Here is a 17,722-nt window from a genome sequence, read left to right on the forward strand (position 1 = left end):
GGTGAGAGTGGGCACCCTTGTCTTTTTTTTGATTTTAGAGAAAATGGTTTAAAATTTTTGCCATTGAGGATAATGTTTGCTGTGGGTTTTTCATATATGGCTTTTGTTATGTTGAGGTATACTCCTTCTATGCCTGCTTTCTGGAGAGTTTTATATCATAAATGGGTTTTCAGTTTTGTCAAAGGCTTTCTTTGCATCTATTGAGATAATCATATGTTTTTTGTCTTTTAATTTGTTAATATGGTGTATCACATTGACTGATCTGTGAATAGTGAAAAATCCTTGTGTCCCTGGGATAAAGCCCACATGGTCATGGTGTATGATTTTTTAACTATGTTGTTGGATTCTGTTTACTAGAATTTTGTTCAGAATTTTTTGCACCTATGTTCATCAGTGATATTGGCCTGTAGTTTTCTTTTTGGGGGGCATCTTTGTCTGGTTTTGGTATTAAGGTAATGGTGGCCTCATAGAATGAGTTTGCCAGTTTACCTTCCTCTGCAATTTTCTGGAAGATTTTGAGTAGGATAGGTTTTAGCTCTTCTCTAAATTTTTGGTAGAATTCACCTGAGAAGCCATCTGGTCCTGGGCTTTTGTATATTTGGAAGATTTTTAATTATAGCTTCGATTCCCATGCTTGTGATGGGTCTGTTAAGATTTTCTTTCTTCCTGGTTCAGTTTTGGAAGGTTATACTTTTCTAAGAATTTGTCCATATCTCCCAAATTGCTCATAGTAGTCTCTTATGATCTTTTGTATTTCTGTGTTGTCTGTTATGTTTTCTCCATTTTCATTTCTAATTTTATTGATTTGATTCTTCTCCCTTTTTCTCTTGATGAGTCTGGCTAACAGTTTGTCTATTTTATTTATCTTCTCAAATAACCAGCTTTTGGTTTTGCTGATTTTTACTATAGTCTCCTTCATTTCTTTTTCACTTATTTCTGGTCTGATTTTTATTATTTCTTTCCTTCTACTAACTTTGGAGTTCTTTTCTTCTTTTTCTAGTTGCTTTAGTTGTAAAGTTAGGTTGTTTATCTGATGTTTCTCTTGTTCTTGAGGTAGACTGGTATCACTATGGACCTCCCTCTTAACACTGCATTTACTGAATCCCATATGTTTTGGGTTGTTGTGGTTTCATTTTCATTTGTTTATATGCATAATTTGATTTCCCTTTTGATTTCTTCTGTGATCTGTTGGTTATTCAGAAGTGTGTTGTTTAGCCTCCATATGTTTGTATTTTTAATAGTTTTTTTTCCTGTCAGTTCAGTTCAGTTCAGTCGCTCAGTCATGTCGACTCCTTGCAACCCCATGAATCGCAGCACACCAGGCCTCCTTGTCCATCACTAACTCCCGGCGTTCACCCAGACTCACATCCATCGAGTCAGTGATGCCATCCAGCCATCTCATCCTCGGTCGTCCCCTTCTCCTCCTGCCCCCAATCCCTCCCAGCATCAGAGTCTTTTCCAATGAGTCAACTCTTCGCATGAGGTGGCCAAAGTACTGGAGTTTCAGCTTTAGCATCATTCCTTCCAAAGAAATCCCAGGGCTGATCTCCTTCAGAATGGACTGGATTTTTCCTGTAGTTGATATCTAATCTTACCACCATATGATCAGAAAAGATGCTTGAAATGATTTCAATTTTTAAAATTTTACCAAAGCTAAATTTATGGCCCAGGATGTGATCTATCCTGGAGAATGTTCCTTGTGCATGTGAGAAAAAATAGAATTCCATTGTTTTGGGGTGAAATGCCCTATAGATATAAATTAAGTCTAACTCATCCATTGTATCATTTAGAGATTGTGTTTCCTTGCTAATTTTCTGTTTGGTTGAACTATCCAAAGTTGTGAGTGAGGTATTAAAGTCCCCCATTATTATTGTGTCACTGTTAATTTCCCCTTATACACTTGTTAGCATTTGCCCTGTGTATTGAGGTGTTAATATATATTTATAATTGTTATATCTTCTTCTTGGATTAATCCTTTGATCATTACATAGTGTCCCTCTCTGTCTCTTATCACGGTCTTTATTTCAAAGTCTATTTTATCTGATATGAGTATTGCTACTCCTGCCTTCTTTTGCTCCCCATTTTCATGAAATAAGTTTTTCCAGCCCTTTGCTTTCAGTCTGTATGTGTCACTAGGTTTGAGGTGGGTCTCTTGTGGACAGCATATAAAGGGGTCTTGTTTTTGTATCCATTCGGCTAGTCTTTGTCTTTTGGTTGGAGCATGTAACCCGTTTATGTTTAAGGTAATTATTGATAAGTATTATCCCTTTACCCAGAGAAGGCAATGGCACCCTACTCCAGTACTCTTGCCTGGAAAATCCCATGGATGGAGGAGCCTGGTAGGCTGCAGCCCATGGGGTCGCTAAGAGTCAGACATGACAGAGCGACTTCACTTTCACTTTTCACTTTCATGCATTAGAGAAAGAAATGGCAACCCACTCCAGTGTTCTTGCCTGGAGAGTCCCAGTGATGGCAGAGCCTGGTGGGCTGCTGTCTATGGGGTCGCACAAAGTCGGACACGACTAAAGCAACTTAGCAGCAGCAGTAGCATCCCTTTACCATTGACTTTGTTGTTTTGGGTTCATTTTTGTAAACCTTGTCTGTGTTTTCTGTCTAGAGAAAATCCTTTATCTTTTGTTGAAGAGCTGGTTTGGTGGTGCTAAATTCTCTCAGCTTTTTCTTGTCTGAAAAAAATCTTGGTTGTAGGATTTTCTTTCATCAGTTTTAGTATGTCCTTCCATTCCCTGCTGGCCTGAAGGGTTTCTATTGAAAGATCAGCTGTTATCCTCATGGGGATCCCCTTGTGTGTTATTTGTTGCTTTTCCCTTGCTGCTTTTAGTATGTGTGTTTGATCTTTGTTAGTTTGATTAATGTGTGTCTTTGGGTGTTTCACCCTGGGATTATCCTGTTTGGCACTCTTTGCATTTCTTGGGCTTGGGTGGCTATTTTCTTCCCCATATTAGAGAGGTTTTCAACTATTATCTCCTCAAGTATTTTCTCATGCCCTTTCTTTGTGTCTTTTTGTGGGACACCTATGATTTGAATGTTGTGGTGTTTAACATTTTCCCAGAAGTCTGTGAGGTTGTCTTCATTTCTTTTAATTCTTTTTTCCTCTCTATTTCACTTATTTCCATCATTCTCTTCCACCTCAATTTTCCTCTCTTCTGTCTCAGTTATTCTCCTGTTGGTTCCCTCCAAAGTGCTTTTGATCTCAGTTATTGCATTATTCATTATTGATTGATTCTTCATTATTTCTTCTAGGTCCTTGCTAAACATTCTTGCATCTTCTCAATCCTTGTCTCTAGTCTATTTATCTGTAACCCCATTTTGCTTTCAAGATTTTGAATCATCTTTACTATCATTATTCTGAATTCTTTTTCAGGTATATTCCGTATCTCCTCCTCTTTTGTTTGGTTTGGTGGGTTTTTATCATGTTCCTTCACCTGCTGAATATTTCTCTGTCTTTTCATTTTGTTTGGATTACTGTGTTTGGGGTTCTATTTCTGCAAGCTGTAAGTTCATGGTTCCCCTTAATTGTGGAGTCTGCTCCCTGTGGGTGGGGTTGCACTAGTGGCTGGTCAGGGGTTTCTGGTTGGGGAAGCTTGTGTCTGTGTTCTGGTGGATGCAGCTGGATGTATTCTCTCTGGAGTGCAGTAATGTATCAAGTAGTGAGTTTCGGGATGTCTATAGGTTTGGCATGGCTTTGGGCAGCCCATCTTTTCATGTTCAGGGTTGTGTTCCTGTTTTACTGGAGAATTAGCATGGTGTGTCTTTCACTGGTACTTGTTGGCTCTTGACTGTAGCTTGGTTTCAGTGTAGGTGTGGAGACTTTTGAGTGAGCTCTTGTCTATTAATGTTACTTGGAGTCAGGAGTTCTCTGACGTTCTAAAGTTTTGTAATTAAGCCTCCTGCTTCTGGCTTTCAGTCCTCCTCCTGCAGTAGCCTCAAGACTTCTCCATCCATATAGCCTAGAAGATAAAACCCCTAGGTTATTTGCAAAACAATTCTCCACAACCAGGAACACCCAGAGAGATCCACAGAGTTATATAGAGAAGAGAAGAGGAAGGAAGGAGATAGAGGTGACCTGGAGTAGAAAAGGGAGAGTCAAAAGGGGAGAGAGCAATCAAGTTGGTTATCAAATCCCTCAGGGAAAATTGATACTGAAAATTAGATTCTTAGAGGTAAAAGATTGATAAAGAAATGTCAAGAAGCAGAGATTAAAAACCTAGAATAAATGTTAGACTCTCAAAAATACAACATAAAAAATACAAAACATAATCACAAACAATTTTTAAAATATGTGGAATTTGTTTTAAAAAATAGGTTTTTTTTGGATAGGTAATAGTAGGCTATAAAAATGAAAGTTAAAGAAGTAATAAAGAACTAAATTTTAAAAAATTAGTAAGTGATAATAGTAAAAATATATCTAGGAATTTCTCTGGAGCTGTTGTGGGCAGTGTGGGGTCAGTTCAGTGTCAGATAGTCTCTTGTTCCAGCTTGTACTTGTTCTCAAGGTCTATAGGTGCCCCTCAAATGCACAATCTCCAGTATTAAATGCAGGGTTTTAATCTGATACATCTGTCACTTCCAGAGCAGTTCCCCCTTCTTTGTTTATTTTGGCTTCCTCTGTTTGCAAGTCTCTTCTGTTTCTAATTTCTGCCCTGACACTAGGGGCTGAAGGTGGCCACTTATTTAGACTCACTTGTTCAATTGTGTTGTGGGGAGGGAGGAACACTGCAAACAAATACCACTGGCATGTGTGGGTAGTGTTCGCAGTGGATGGACCACACCGGGTTTGCCACAGCCCAATGAAGTGTGTACTTCCCAGGTCTACACTGGTCAGGCTCCAGGGTACTCTGCAGGGGCACTGTCCCAAGTGGGCCCTGCATTTCATGCAGTTCCCAGGACTAAGCACTCCGGTTCTCATGTGCTCCACAGGGGCACAGACCCAGATGGGCTGTGCATTTTGTGCCCTTCCCAGCTCTGTACAGCTCAGTTGACTGAGTGCTTGGCAAGTGCACTGTCCCAGGTGGGCCATGCATCTTATTCACCTCCCTGGTCCTGGCCACTCAGTTTCCTGGGTGTGCCACGAGAGCAGAGTCCCAGGTGTGCCATGTCTTTTCTGGGGGCTCATCTCAGGCTCTGACACTCCTGGCAGATGTCAACTGTCCAGGATCCTAGGAAGATATGGTTAGCAACTGGGAGCCTGCTCACAGTTTGGTGGAAGATGCAGTCTCTTGGGACAAGATTGCCACAGCCCCTTGCCTTCTAGCTCTGGCTGTTGCACAACTGCCTCTCTGCTTCCAGGAGGTAGGGCCCTATATGGCAGCCAGTTTGCTCAATCCTTTGTTCTGTGAGTCCACCAGGGTCATCATGAGGCCTTAGAGCCTTTTGTGGAAATGATCCTTTATTTTTGTCTCTCTGGTGATCCCAGGGTTTGGGTTGCTGTCTCACATTACTCCCTCAGATTGTCCTCATGGCATTCAGGCCTGGTCCTTACCCTAAGGACTGATGATTGAGTGTGCTCCTCCTTGCCCAGTCCCCACTCACTGGTGGTGGACACAAGCAACTGAGCCACTTTTCTGTCTCCCCTAGTGGTTGTGGTTAGGTGTGTATTCTGTGCTTTTTTTTTTTTTTTTCTCCTCCTGGTTATGTTGCCCTCTGAGATTCCAAAACTCCCCCTACATACACCTGTGAGAGGATCTCCTACTGTGTGGAAACTTTTCCTCCTCACGACTCCCTCCCCAGGATGAGTCTCTGTCACTAAATTTTGTGTCTCTGTTTTTATCTTTTATATTTTGTACTACCTCCTCTTGAAGAGATTGGACTGCCTTTCTGGGAGCCTAGTGTCCTCTGCCAGCATTCAGAAGTTGTTTTGTGGAAGTTGCTCAACTTTCAAATGATCTTTTGATGAATTTGTTGGGGGAAAAGTGGTCTCTCCTATTCCTCCACCATCTTGGGACCTCTGGAAGAGAAAGTCAATTTTTAGAATATAATTTATTACTGCTACCTACTTAATAAGAAAGTTAGGATAGTATTCAATAATTTGATCGATTAGCTTTTTCTTAAAGCCTATACAAATAACTTTTCAGCATTCCTACTTGGATTGCAATTATTATACAGTCCTGTGTGCCTCCAGAGAAATCTAGTTTTATTTCTCAAGCTTTCTTTACTTTGATACCAATTTTTGACCTTGATGAGATAGAATTTTAGTGTACTTTAATATGACAATTATTGTGTATGCAATAAATTATGCTCATTTTTTTTCTATGTTATTGTTGCCAGTATGTTTAATTTCTAATTCTTTTGTTATATTATGGTTTTATTTTGTGTGTATATGAACATTTATTTATTATTATTTTAATACTATTTGTATTGAACTATGGTTAAGTTACAATGTTGCATTTCCGGTATATTTACGCTTTTTTTTTTTTTTTTTTGACTCTGTGATACCTTGGAATTTACATTGTTTTGAAAGAAGACTCCAATTTGGTATTTTTTCTAAAATGTTGATAACTTGTTTAAGCAGTGTTCATGCAATGATCTACCCTTCTACATTGATTACTGGTGGTCTTTTAAATGATTTATTAAATAAATTCTTGGGCTACCTCAGATATCTGTTCACTTCTACTCATTTTCAAAGTGTTATGATAGTTCTTTACTGTATTATTGTAGCTTCATGTTATCAGCTCCCTTGTGGAAATTCTTTTCACTCTTCTTGCAGTTGAATTTTATAATAATTTTGATAGATTTAAAGAAAATTATCCTGCTGAAGTTTTTATTGTGATCTTACTAAATGCATGTAATAATTTGGAAATATTTGACATCTTTACAATATTCAGTTATCTTTTCAGAAATCATGAAATCTTTCTTCATGTTTTCAAGTCTTCTTTTATATCTGTTAGTACTATTTTGATATTTATGCCTCCCTTTCCAGTCTCTTACTAAGTAATATTTTGTTGTTGTTATTTCCTGTGGGAATAGAACTATCCTAGAAGTATTTTATTCTTCCAGATTTTGCATAAAGGTAGTGAAGGATATATTATTACTTTCTGTGCCTACTAGAGGTCTCCAAGAAGAATTAAAAAAAAAAGCATTTGTACGTACACTATAACATTATATGGCTGAATATATTTCAGTAGTTAATTGATTTTTCTGAAGTATTTTGCATTCTCCCTGCAACAGTGATTTCACTTTCTAAAATACAAAAATACTGGGACATTAACAAGAACATGAAAAAATTCTTAAAGAGAAACAGAACATCTCACTGTCATTAACAGACTTAATCTAACCTCTTGGTGTGACAGTAATATATTTTTTCCAGGAGAAAAGCAAAGGTACTATTATTCATTCTTTTGACAAATATTTTAGAGAGTGCCTTCTACTTTGCACCTGCTAATTCTAGAGGGAGGTACTAGGGACAAAAAAAAAAAGGATCATGCAAATTTGTGTAGAATGTAGTTGCCACAGGTATGGAATCAGAATTTAGTAGAGGAGACAGACACATGAGTAATAAATGATAAGATGTGTGGTGTTTTTCATAGATCCACTGTGCTTTGGGACTGTCATGAAGGGAAGTATTAGTTTTGAGTAGAGGAAGGTCATATGGATGGATGAGTAGAAATTTAATGGGCTAAACCTAATATGAATGACACAAGTAGAGAGTATTGATGATGCCCTCATTTGCTCAACAAATGATGGACATTTAGGTTGTTTCTATGTTTTTGCTTTTGTGAACAATGCTGCAATGGACATGGGAGTGGAGATATATCTTTGAGATCTCGTTCATATTTCTTTTGACTATATACCCAGGAGTGGGATTGCTGAATCACATGGTAGTTCTATTTTTAACTGATTAAGGAACTTCCATACTGTCATTCATTGTAATTGTACCAATTTATGGTCCCACCAACAGTTCATGAGTGTTCATTTTTCCACACATCCTGACCAACACTTGTTATCTCTTGTCTTTTAGATGATAGCTATTCTGACAGGTCTGAGGTGCTCATTGTGATTTGATTTGCATTTCCCTGATAATTAGTGATATTGAGCACATTTTCATTAATTTTACTCTCTAAGTAATGAGAACTATGACTTGTTTTAGAGTACAGTTGATTGGAATCATAGTTGATATTTTGAAGACAGAAAGAAGAAAAGATGGCAGGCAAGAAATCAAGTTAGGAAGAGAGGACATGATGTTGGATAAGATACTTTTGGCCTAAATTATGACAATAGCTGTAGTGTGGGAGAGGAAGGGGTGGATTTGAATGTTATGCAGAAAGACTTGGTAAGAATGTAAGCAGTATGAGAACAAGGATTTTTGTTTGCTTCTGTTTTGTTCATTGTCATATTCCCAAACATCTAGAGTACTGTTGGGCACATGATAGATATTAGATAACTATCTATTGGATGAATGATGTATTTGGTGGCTTAATAATTGTTTTGGAGGGAAATTAATGAGAAGTATATTTGAGGGAGTAGCAGAAGATGACGTTGAGGTTTTCTAGTTGTGTGATAAGGTGAAAGATGCTGCCATCAGTAAAGGTTGACAAATCTGAGAATAAGATGGGCTAGGAATGTGAAGACATTGAGGAGGGAGAATTGTGCCTTATATTTTTTAGGGTGAAATTTGTTGGAACTGGTTGGAATTTCTTATAATCTGTGTGCATTCTGTAATTCCACTGTACATCTCTAGCATGCGTGGCTGCAAGATTTCTTTCAGCATGGGCAATTTTACCTGGGTAACCCTGTGATCTGTTGAGGATCATCTTTAGGAATAATGCAAATAAGCAGAATAATGGGCAGAAGAGGCAAGCTAAGGAGCTGAAAATTCCTTCTATTCATTGGTGATGGTTAGTTGAGAAAGAGAAATGAGCACCTCTAAACTGTTGGCTTTTACCCACTATTTAAACAAAATAGTGTGTTTAGCTATCAAGTGAGATCACCTGTTGATAGGGCAGGCTCAAATCCCAAGGAGGATTCAACAGCCCACGTGCATGTCAGAGTAAATGCAAGGAGAAATTAATGTTAATTATATTATGTGGAAGCCCTCTCTAGTTTCCATAAGCTTGAGACCTCTGTTAATCCTCCCATTAAGTACTTCTACTTGATGTTGGGTTTACTGGGAAGAGATTATGTACTGAGCTCAGAGAATAATTCAGCACTTTCCACTTAAAGTTAACAGTTCCTCCTGAAGAGGAATGAAAAATGTGAAAGGAAGAACATAGGAGAGTGATTAGATCTTTCCACCACATTTACCTCTCCAAGTTCTATGTCAACCAGGCACTTCTTGCTTTTGTTACATGGGTGAAAAGTCTCTTAGTTTTATAAACAACAGCCTAAGAGAAACATTTTCAGCCAGAGAAAGGCATTCTTTTCTGAAGTATTTTACTGTGTAAACTTTGATCTTTACAGATATGACTATATGAAAGCTTCCGGAGGCAGAGAAGTGGGGAAAGTGGTGCTTCAGGAAAGAGCGGTGGCAGTGGATGAGGCAGAGGGTACAGAGCGAAGGCAAGCCCATGGCTCTGTGCTACTCAGGCAGCTTCCTAGGCCAGCCATTCAGGCAACTGATTCCTGTGGCAACCATGGAAACTCAGTAATGCCTCAGACTTATCTTCCGTTCCAAGGACTCCCAGAGCTTATGAAAATTCCCCCAGACAATTCACCTACTGAAGGATACAGGTTTCACCTTCAGTTGTCAAATGTGAATAAAGACAACCATCAAGACCATATGCAACAAGATATCTCCAGCTGTTATCCTTTACAGCCCAGTTGCTTGTATCAGATGCAAGAAAACGAGACGGACTGTACAGCAATCTACTCTGAGCTCTTGATGCAAGTGAGAAAAAGCCAGGCAGACAAGAAACCCTACAACAAACAGAAATACATAAGACCATATGTAGCAAATACAATGCCAATTCGGAAAGCACCTCAAGTCACTCCAGATCCAGTGCCTGAGAGAAAAAGAACAACTCCTATTAACCTGGCTTACACAATCCGTAAATCACGTGTGCCCTATAGTGTTCATGCGCGAACCTATCGGGACAGGGTAATTCACTTATTAGCACTGAAGGACTACAAGAAACATGAACTTCTTGTTCGACTTCAGAGAGACGGAATGACTGAAGAGGAGATGGACTCCCTTGGAAAAATTTTGCAGGAAGTAGCTCATCTGAATACTCAGAATCGTTCATATTCTTTAAAGAATTGTGTTTTTAAAGAGCTCCAAAAAGACTGGCCTGGGTACAGTGAGGTGGACAGGCAGACATTGGAGTTAGTGCTTTCCAGAAAAGTACATCCACTTCTCAATGTTACTGGCACTGACCATCCACAATTTTCTACAGATTCTAGTACAGATGAAATATCTTTTCATTCTCAGGAACAACTTTACAATTCAGCTGACATTGATTATTCAAAGAACAAAAAAGTTAGAATATCTCACCTGACAACTAAACAACAGCCAGCATCAAGTGATTGTTTGAATAACACTAGTGAAATATCTGCCATGGGTCACCCACCATACTCTGAATCTACCACCAATCTTAGCTCTCCGTCATTGTCCAACATCCACCTTCCGACTTCAAATTATCTTCAGCCTGTCTATTCTAAGTGTAGTTATTCTAGCATTACAGAAGGACCTGAGACTCAAGACCCACCTGTTGACAGGTTTAGTCAAAGCAGTAGAATTTTTGAGTGCCAACAGAGTAAACACTCTCTGCAAAAAGTAACCTCTATTTCGGTTACAATGAAGTATCCGAAGCATATGGAGAAACAGCATTCACTGACTAGTGAGGAATTCAAATACAAATTTACAGAATATAAAGCAAAACGCAAAGAGTGCAGTATTAAGATTTTGGAGAAACAGCAGACAGATAGTGAAAGACAAGATGAAGGTGCAAAACCAAATTCAAGTGAAGAAGTTGCAAAGGTTTGCACTCCCACTGGGAAGACTTGTTCAACATCTGAGCTTCCAGATTTTCTGACTAGCTACGTCACTATAACTTCCTCTGAGCAACGTGAGCGTTATGAGAAGGAATTTAGAGTAGATTATGAGGAATATAAGGCCTTGCATGAAACGTTGATGCCTTTTTCTAAAATATTTGTTTATCTAACTTCACAAAAGGAGAAGTTTCCTCCAGATTCAAGAGAATATGAAGATATTAATAAAAAAATCTCACTAGAATATCAGAAGATGAAACGGATGAATCATAATTATTTTAAAGAAAAACTCAGATGCCAATATCTCTATAACAAGCTGGCTCACATTAGAGAGCTGATAAATAATTATGACCAGCAGTGAATACAGTCATAGCCTGAGAATAGTTCTAGAACCAGAGTAAATAAATGTAAGCTTATTTATTTAAAATTTCAAGTTACTAACTCTAAGATTCAAAAAGGATGAAGCCTCGCTGTTGAAACAATCAGTAGTACTATTGTAATTTTCCTTTTTCTTTTTTTTTAATTTTATTTTTATTAGCTTTATGTTTCTTTATTTTTATTTGATTAGTTTGTTTTATTTTATGTTGATTTATGTTTCTTTTTTTAAGTTTCTTTTTATTTATTCTTATCATTTACTTTTTATTTTATTTTGCCTTTTATGTACTTCTGAAGCTGTTTCATCTGTTCTTTTCTACCTCAAAATTTGTTTTCATTCTTTTTGTTCTTTTCAAAACATCTGAGGATCCAGTGACTTTGAAACAAACTTGTACACATTTAAAAAATAAAAGCTTATAATGAGCAATGGATAGTACTTTTGAATAAATATAGCCTCTTTTGCTTTTTTAACACTTATGCAAGTTCATCCTTAAAACACAGATGTTTAGAAAATTATAGAAAATACCATGATTCTTCAAGCAGTACACATTTTCGTTTCATTAAGTTTGTTGATCAAGGATGAAACTTGATTTTATCTTAGAGAGAACAACTTATGTGGTCAAACATGCAAAGCTTTTAACTAACAATTCTATGTTATCTCCTCAAAGTACTGCCAGTTGAAACAGGGAATATTGTTTGCAAATTTAAGTTTTCATATGTTTTCCACAATATGAATATTGTCTTTAGTAAATGTTTGTTTCCATCATCTAACAGAAAGTTAGTACATAGCAAAGAATGACAGTTTTGTACAATGCTATGCTATGCTAAGTCACTTCAGTCGTGTCCGACTCTGTGTGACCCCATAGACGGCAGCCACCAGGCTCCCCCGTCCCTGGGATTCTCCAGGCAAGCACACTGGAGTGGGTTGCCATTTCCTTCTCCAATGCATGAAAGTGAAAAGTGAAAGTGAAGTCGCTCAGTCGTGTCCGACTCTTAGCGACCCCATGGACTGCAGCCTACCAGGCTCCTCCATCCATGGGATTTTCCAGGCAAGAGTACTGGAGTGGGGTGCCATTGCCTTCGAGGCTAAAAATAAAATTAACACCTAACAACTTGAAAATCAATTTAGGAAGCAGAAGATTCCCAAGTCCTTTGCAGGTACCTTTATTCTCTTATTTTTCCTGTGTCCCTGTCCCGCCTCCCCTGAAAGTGATAAACACTCCCCCAAATTTATGTTTACCTTTGATTTTCTTTTTAAATCAGTTCAGTTCAGTTAAGTTGCTCAGTTGTGTCCGACTCTTTGTGATCCATGGACTGCAGCACTCCAGGCTTCCATGTCCATCACCAACTCCTAGATCTCACTCAAACTCATATCCACTGAGTCAGTGATGCCATCCAATCATCTTATCCTAGGTCATCATCTTTTCCTCCTGCCTTCAGTCTTTCCCAGCATCAGGCTCTTTTTCCAATGAGTCAGTTCTAAGCATCAGGTTGCCAAAATATTGGAGTTTCAGCTTCAGCATCAGTCCTTCCAATGAATATTCAGGACTGATTTCTTTTAGAATTGACTAGTTTGAACTCCTTGAAGTCCAAGGGACTCTCAAGAGTCTTCTCCAACACCACAGTTCAAAATCGTCAATTCTTCAGTTCTCAGCTTTCTTTATGGTCCAACTCTCACAACCATACATGACTACTGGAAAAACCATAGCTTTGACTAGATGGACTTTTGTTGGCAAAGTAACATCTGTGCTTTTTAACATGCTGTCTAGGTTGGTCAGAGCTTTTCTTCCAAGGATCAAGTATCTTTTAATTTCATGGCTGCAGTCCCAATAAGCAGTGATTTTGGAGACTAAGAAAATAAAGTCTCTCACTGTTTCAATTGTTTCCCTATCTATTTGCCATGAAGTGATGGGACCAGATGCCATGATCTTAGATTTTTGAATCTTGAGTTTTAAACCAACTTTTTCACTCTCCTCTTTCACTTTCATCAAGAGGCTCTTTAGTTCTTCTTTGCTTTCTGCTATAAAGGTGGTGCCATCTGCGTATCTTAGGTTATTGATATTTCTCCCCAAATCTTGATTCCATCTTGTGCTTCATCTGGCATTTCACATGATGCACTCTGCATATAAGTTAAATAAGCAGGGTGACAATATACAGCCTTGACAAATGCCTTTCCCAATTTGGAACCAGTCTGTTCCATGTCTGGCACTAATTGTAGTTTATTGACATGCATAAAGAGTTCCCAGGAGGCAGGTAAGTTGGTCTGGTATTCCCATCTCTTGAAGAATTTTTCAGAGTTGGTTATGATCCACCCAGTCAAAGAATTTGGTGCAGTCAATAAAGCAGAAGTAAATGTTTTTCTGGAACTCTCTTGCTTTTTTTTTTTAATGATCCAGTGGTGTTGGTAATTTGATCTCTGTTTCCTCTGGCTTTTCCAAATCCAGCTTGAACATGTGGAAGTTCATGTTTCATGTACTTTTGAAGCCTGGCTTGGAGAATTTTGAGCATTTCTTTGCTAGCGTGTGAGATGAGTGCAATTGTGCGGTAGTTTGAACATTCTTTGGCATTGCCTTTCTTTGGGATTGGAATGAAAACTGACCTGTTCCAGTCCTGTGGCCACTGTTGAATTTTCCAAATTTGCTGACATATTGAGTGCAGCACTTTCACAGCATCATCTTTTAGGATTTGAAATAGCTCAACTGGAATTCCATCACCTCCACTAGCTTTGCTCATAGTGATGCTTCCTGAGGCCCACTTGACTTCACATTCCAGGATGTCTAGCTCTAGGTGAGTGATCACACCATTGTGGTTATCTGGGTCATAAAAATCTTTTTGTATAGTTCTTCTGTGTAGTCTTGCCATCTCTTCTTAATATCTTTGGCTTCTGTTAGGTCCATACCTTTTCTGTCCTTTATGGAGCCCATCTTTGCATGAAATGTTCCCTTGGTGTCTCTAATTTCTTGGTATCTCTAATATCTACTATATTTATAAGCATCTTTAAACAGTATATTGTTCACTTTTTTAATCTTTGGGAAAATGATCTCAATACTGTAGCTAGTTGTCATCTTGTTTTTTCAGCCAACCTTTTTTTTGTTGCAATGGCCTGGAATGGAATCTGCAATATCACAGAGGCATACTTGTACTGCCAATGAAAATAATCATCAACTTGGAATTCTTCAATTTAATAATTAATATGTTCTTTAAAAGGAAAGATAGATTAAAAGCATATACAAACTAAAAAATAAAATAAAATAAACCTTTATTTTACTAAAATAAAAATAACCTTTTATTTTATAAAAATAAAATAAACCTTTATTTTACTAAAATAAACCTAGGATTTATTTATGCTGATGTGTAAATAAGTAGATTATTTGTTTTTTCACTTATATGTTGGATCATCATATGCCTTTTGCATTATTTAGCCACCCATTTTCTTGTTACTAGAGATTGGGTTTTTTCTCTTTCTCTCTCTTTTCTTTCTTTTTTTTTATTATTACAATGTTGCTGTGAACATTTTTTGCAAATTTACCCTTTTCCATCATCTGTGCTTTTATTTTCATTTAATTTTATTTTATAGCCTGTAGGAACTTACTGCTTCTGTATGATCACTATTTAGTTTTACCTGAATTTTCCCTTGGTTTTCAGGCTTCCCTCTATTTTCTGATTTCTGGCTCATATGATTTTCTTTTTTCTTGAAAGCTCCTTTTATTCTTTTATATGGTTTGACTGGCAGTGAATCCTCTCAGTTTTCTAGTTTGTATATGCTTTTAATCGATCTTTCCTTTTAAAGAAGATGTTAATTATTAAATTGAAGAATTCCAAGTTGATGATTATTTTCACTGGCAGTACAAGTATGCCTCTGCGATATTGCAGATTCCGTTCCAGGCCATTGCAGCAAAGTGAATATTGCAATAAAGCAAGTCACACAATATTTTTATTTCCCTGAGATTCAAACCCCATTCTAATTTAAACTCTTACGTGAGGTAATCCAATAGCCATGCTAGGGAGAGAGCTTCTAAATGAGCAAGTAAGCAGGACAATTAACAACAAAGACTTTGCCTGCTAATGCATTGTGGCAGGGGACTAGGTTTTGAATTCATAACTTGAATTGAATCCCGACCCTGCCACTTTCTATGCAAATTTGGAGAGGTTGCATGATACCTTTGGAGGTTAGTTTTCCTATCTGTGTGTTGGTAATAATAATACTCAACTCAACTCAAAAAAAAAAAAAAAAAAAAAACAACACTCACCTCACAGAGTAATTGTGTCTAGTGCAAGGTAAGCAATCAATGAAAAAAAGAGCTGATCTTGATATAATTACTTTTCCCTGTAGGCAACAAAAATACAAATCAGTGAGCAGCAGTGTTAGCTTCCAAGTTATCTGAAGAACAAGGAATATTACTCTGGCTTGGGATTCGTACAGAAAACACTTGAGTTAACAACATGAAAAAGATATCAAATGGACTGTTTGACGAATTCAGGTGCATGCTGTCTCTGAAGTCAATATAAATTTGTGGAGGAAAGTTTCCCCTAGGCTATACAGAAAAAAAAAAAAAAAAAAAGATCTTGTTCTAGTTCATGACCAAAACCTAAGCACAGCATATCAGCCAGGCATTTTCTTACAATGTCACATCACCTCTTAGAAGCAATATGAGAAAAGTGACAGTCCAGTTGCTTGGTGACTCAGGTGACCAACATTCTATTTTCTTTTGCTGAGTTTTTTCAAAAAGGACATTTAACAGGGCTATATTGATGTACCAATGTAGTGATGACCACATTAGATGAAAGAGCTAGTAGAGATGCATTAGCTGTGTGAGGTGGCATAAGGGATATACTACTGATAGCAGTATTTGAAGCTATGAGATAAGAGACTATAATTGCTAAGGAACACAATATCGAGAAGGAAGTCAGTGACTTGTTCTGTCCTGAAGAAGGCACATACATTTAGGGTATAAGAGAAGGAACAGAAGTGAGCAGAATGGCCAGATAAGGAGAATGAAAACTTCAGTGACCAGGATCCAAAGCAAGAAGGTAATCCACAGTTGCAATTGATAGAAAGAAGTCAAGACACTTAAGATCAGCTCCCCAGAGTAGCATGAAGATGCAGAACTATGGAGATGTCACACAACTCCATTAGGATCCCTCATGTTTTCCCAACATAAATCAAAATCTACATTGATTTCACTTTCAGAAACTTTCAATATATTTACTTTATTTAAAAGATATGAAATATCTACCTGGAGAAGGACATGGCAACCTGCTCCAGTTTTCCTGCCTGTGAAATCCCATTTACAGAGAAGCCTGGCAGGCTACAGTCCACAGAGGTTGTAAAAGTGTTGGACGCGACTTACTGATTAAACAAAAACAAACACAAAAGTAAAAGCACTGGGCAGACTGCTCAGTTACTTCTCTGGAAGCATTATATAGAAAACTTAATACATAAAAAGGCCCATGATTCCCCAATACCCCCCACATCTTCATCTTGTTGAAAAAAGGTTAAATTCAGTATGTTAACTATAATGATGGCATTATATCATTTCAGATTAGAAAATTTATTATACCAATCAGCTTAAATTCAGTGTTATCATCTCTAAATAGTTTATCCCTGAATGTATTTCACAGGCAGATGAGGACTGAAACTATTTTGTCTCATCTGAGGGAGAATGGATTTTGTATGTGGAGAATGGTATTTGTATGGCTGAATCCCTTTGCTGTTCACCTGAAAGTATCACAACATTGTTAATCAGCTATATACCCCAATACAAAATAACAAGTTTAAAAGAAAAAAAAAGCAAACAAAAAATGAAATATCTGAATTTCACATGAAATTTTCAGTAATTAAGTTGATGGCACAGTGGTAAAGAATCTGCCTGCAATACAGAAGACCTGGGTTTGATTCCTGGGTCAGGAAGATACCCTGGAGAAGGAAATGGCAACCCATGCCAGTATTCTTGCCTGGAGAATCCCATGGACAGAGGAGTCTGTCAGGCTACAGTTCATAGGAAACACAGTCAGACATGACTGAAGCAACTTAGCCACATGCATGCAACACTTCCTGTTTAAAATATAACATTAGAATTTAGAAGTTAATTACTTTGTAATTTCATTTGGGGTGGTCTTTCATCATAAACATGATTAATTTTTTTTTTTCTCTTTGCACATACATGAGTCTTTTCCAGGTACAGCTGAAGTTTCAAGTGGCACCTCTCTGTTAGCCCAGCAAGGTATCCCTTTAATAGAATGTCTGTCCTTCTCTCAAGAAGATGAGATATCAAAACCCAACTTAAAATCACCCTTCTCTGGAGACGCAGATATAGAAAACAGACTTGTGGACACAGAGGGAGCAGGAGAGGGTGGGATGAATTGAGAGAGTAGTATTGAAACTAGCCAGTGGGAATTTGCTGCA

At 37.7% G+C, this 17,722-nt stretch overlaps 1 protein-coding gene across 1 annotated transcript in view; it reads left to right on the forward strand.

Annotated features, from left to right (window-relative positions):
- LOC527529 (RNA polymerase II elongation factor ELL2-like) overlaps positions 1-11,302 on the forward strand; it is a 143,680-nt gene extending 132,378 nt beyond the window's left edge. Inside the window, exon 3 of the mRNA XM_059883819.1 lies at positions 9,415-11,302. Coding sequence (XP_059739802.1) covers positions 9,415-11,302 — 1,888 coding nt within the window. The remainder of the gene's footprint in view (positions 1-9,414) is intronic.
- Positions 11,303-17,722: the final 6,420 nt, after the last annotated feature.

This window comes from Bos taurus, chromosome X, assembly GCF_002263795.3.
Source record: "Bos taurus isolate L1 Dominette 01449 registration number 42190680 breed Hereford chromosome X, ARS-UCD2.0, whole genome shotgun sequence".
NCBI classification, from domain to species: domain Eukaryota; kingdom Metazoa; phylum Chordata; class Mammalia; order Artiodactyla; family Bovidae; genus Bos; species Bos taurus.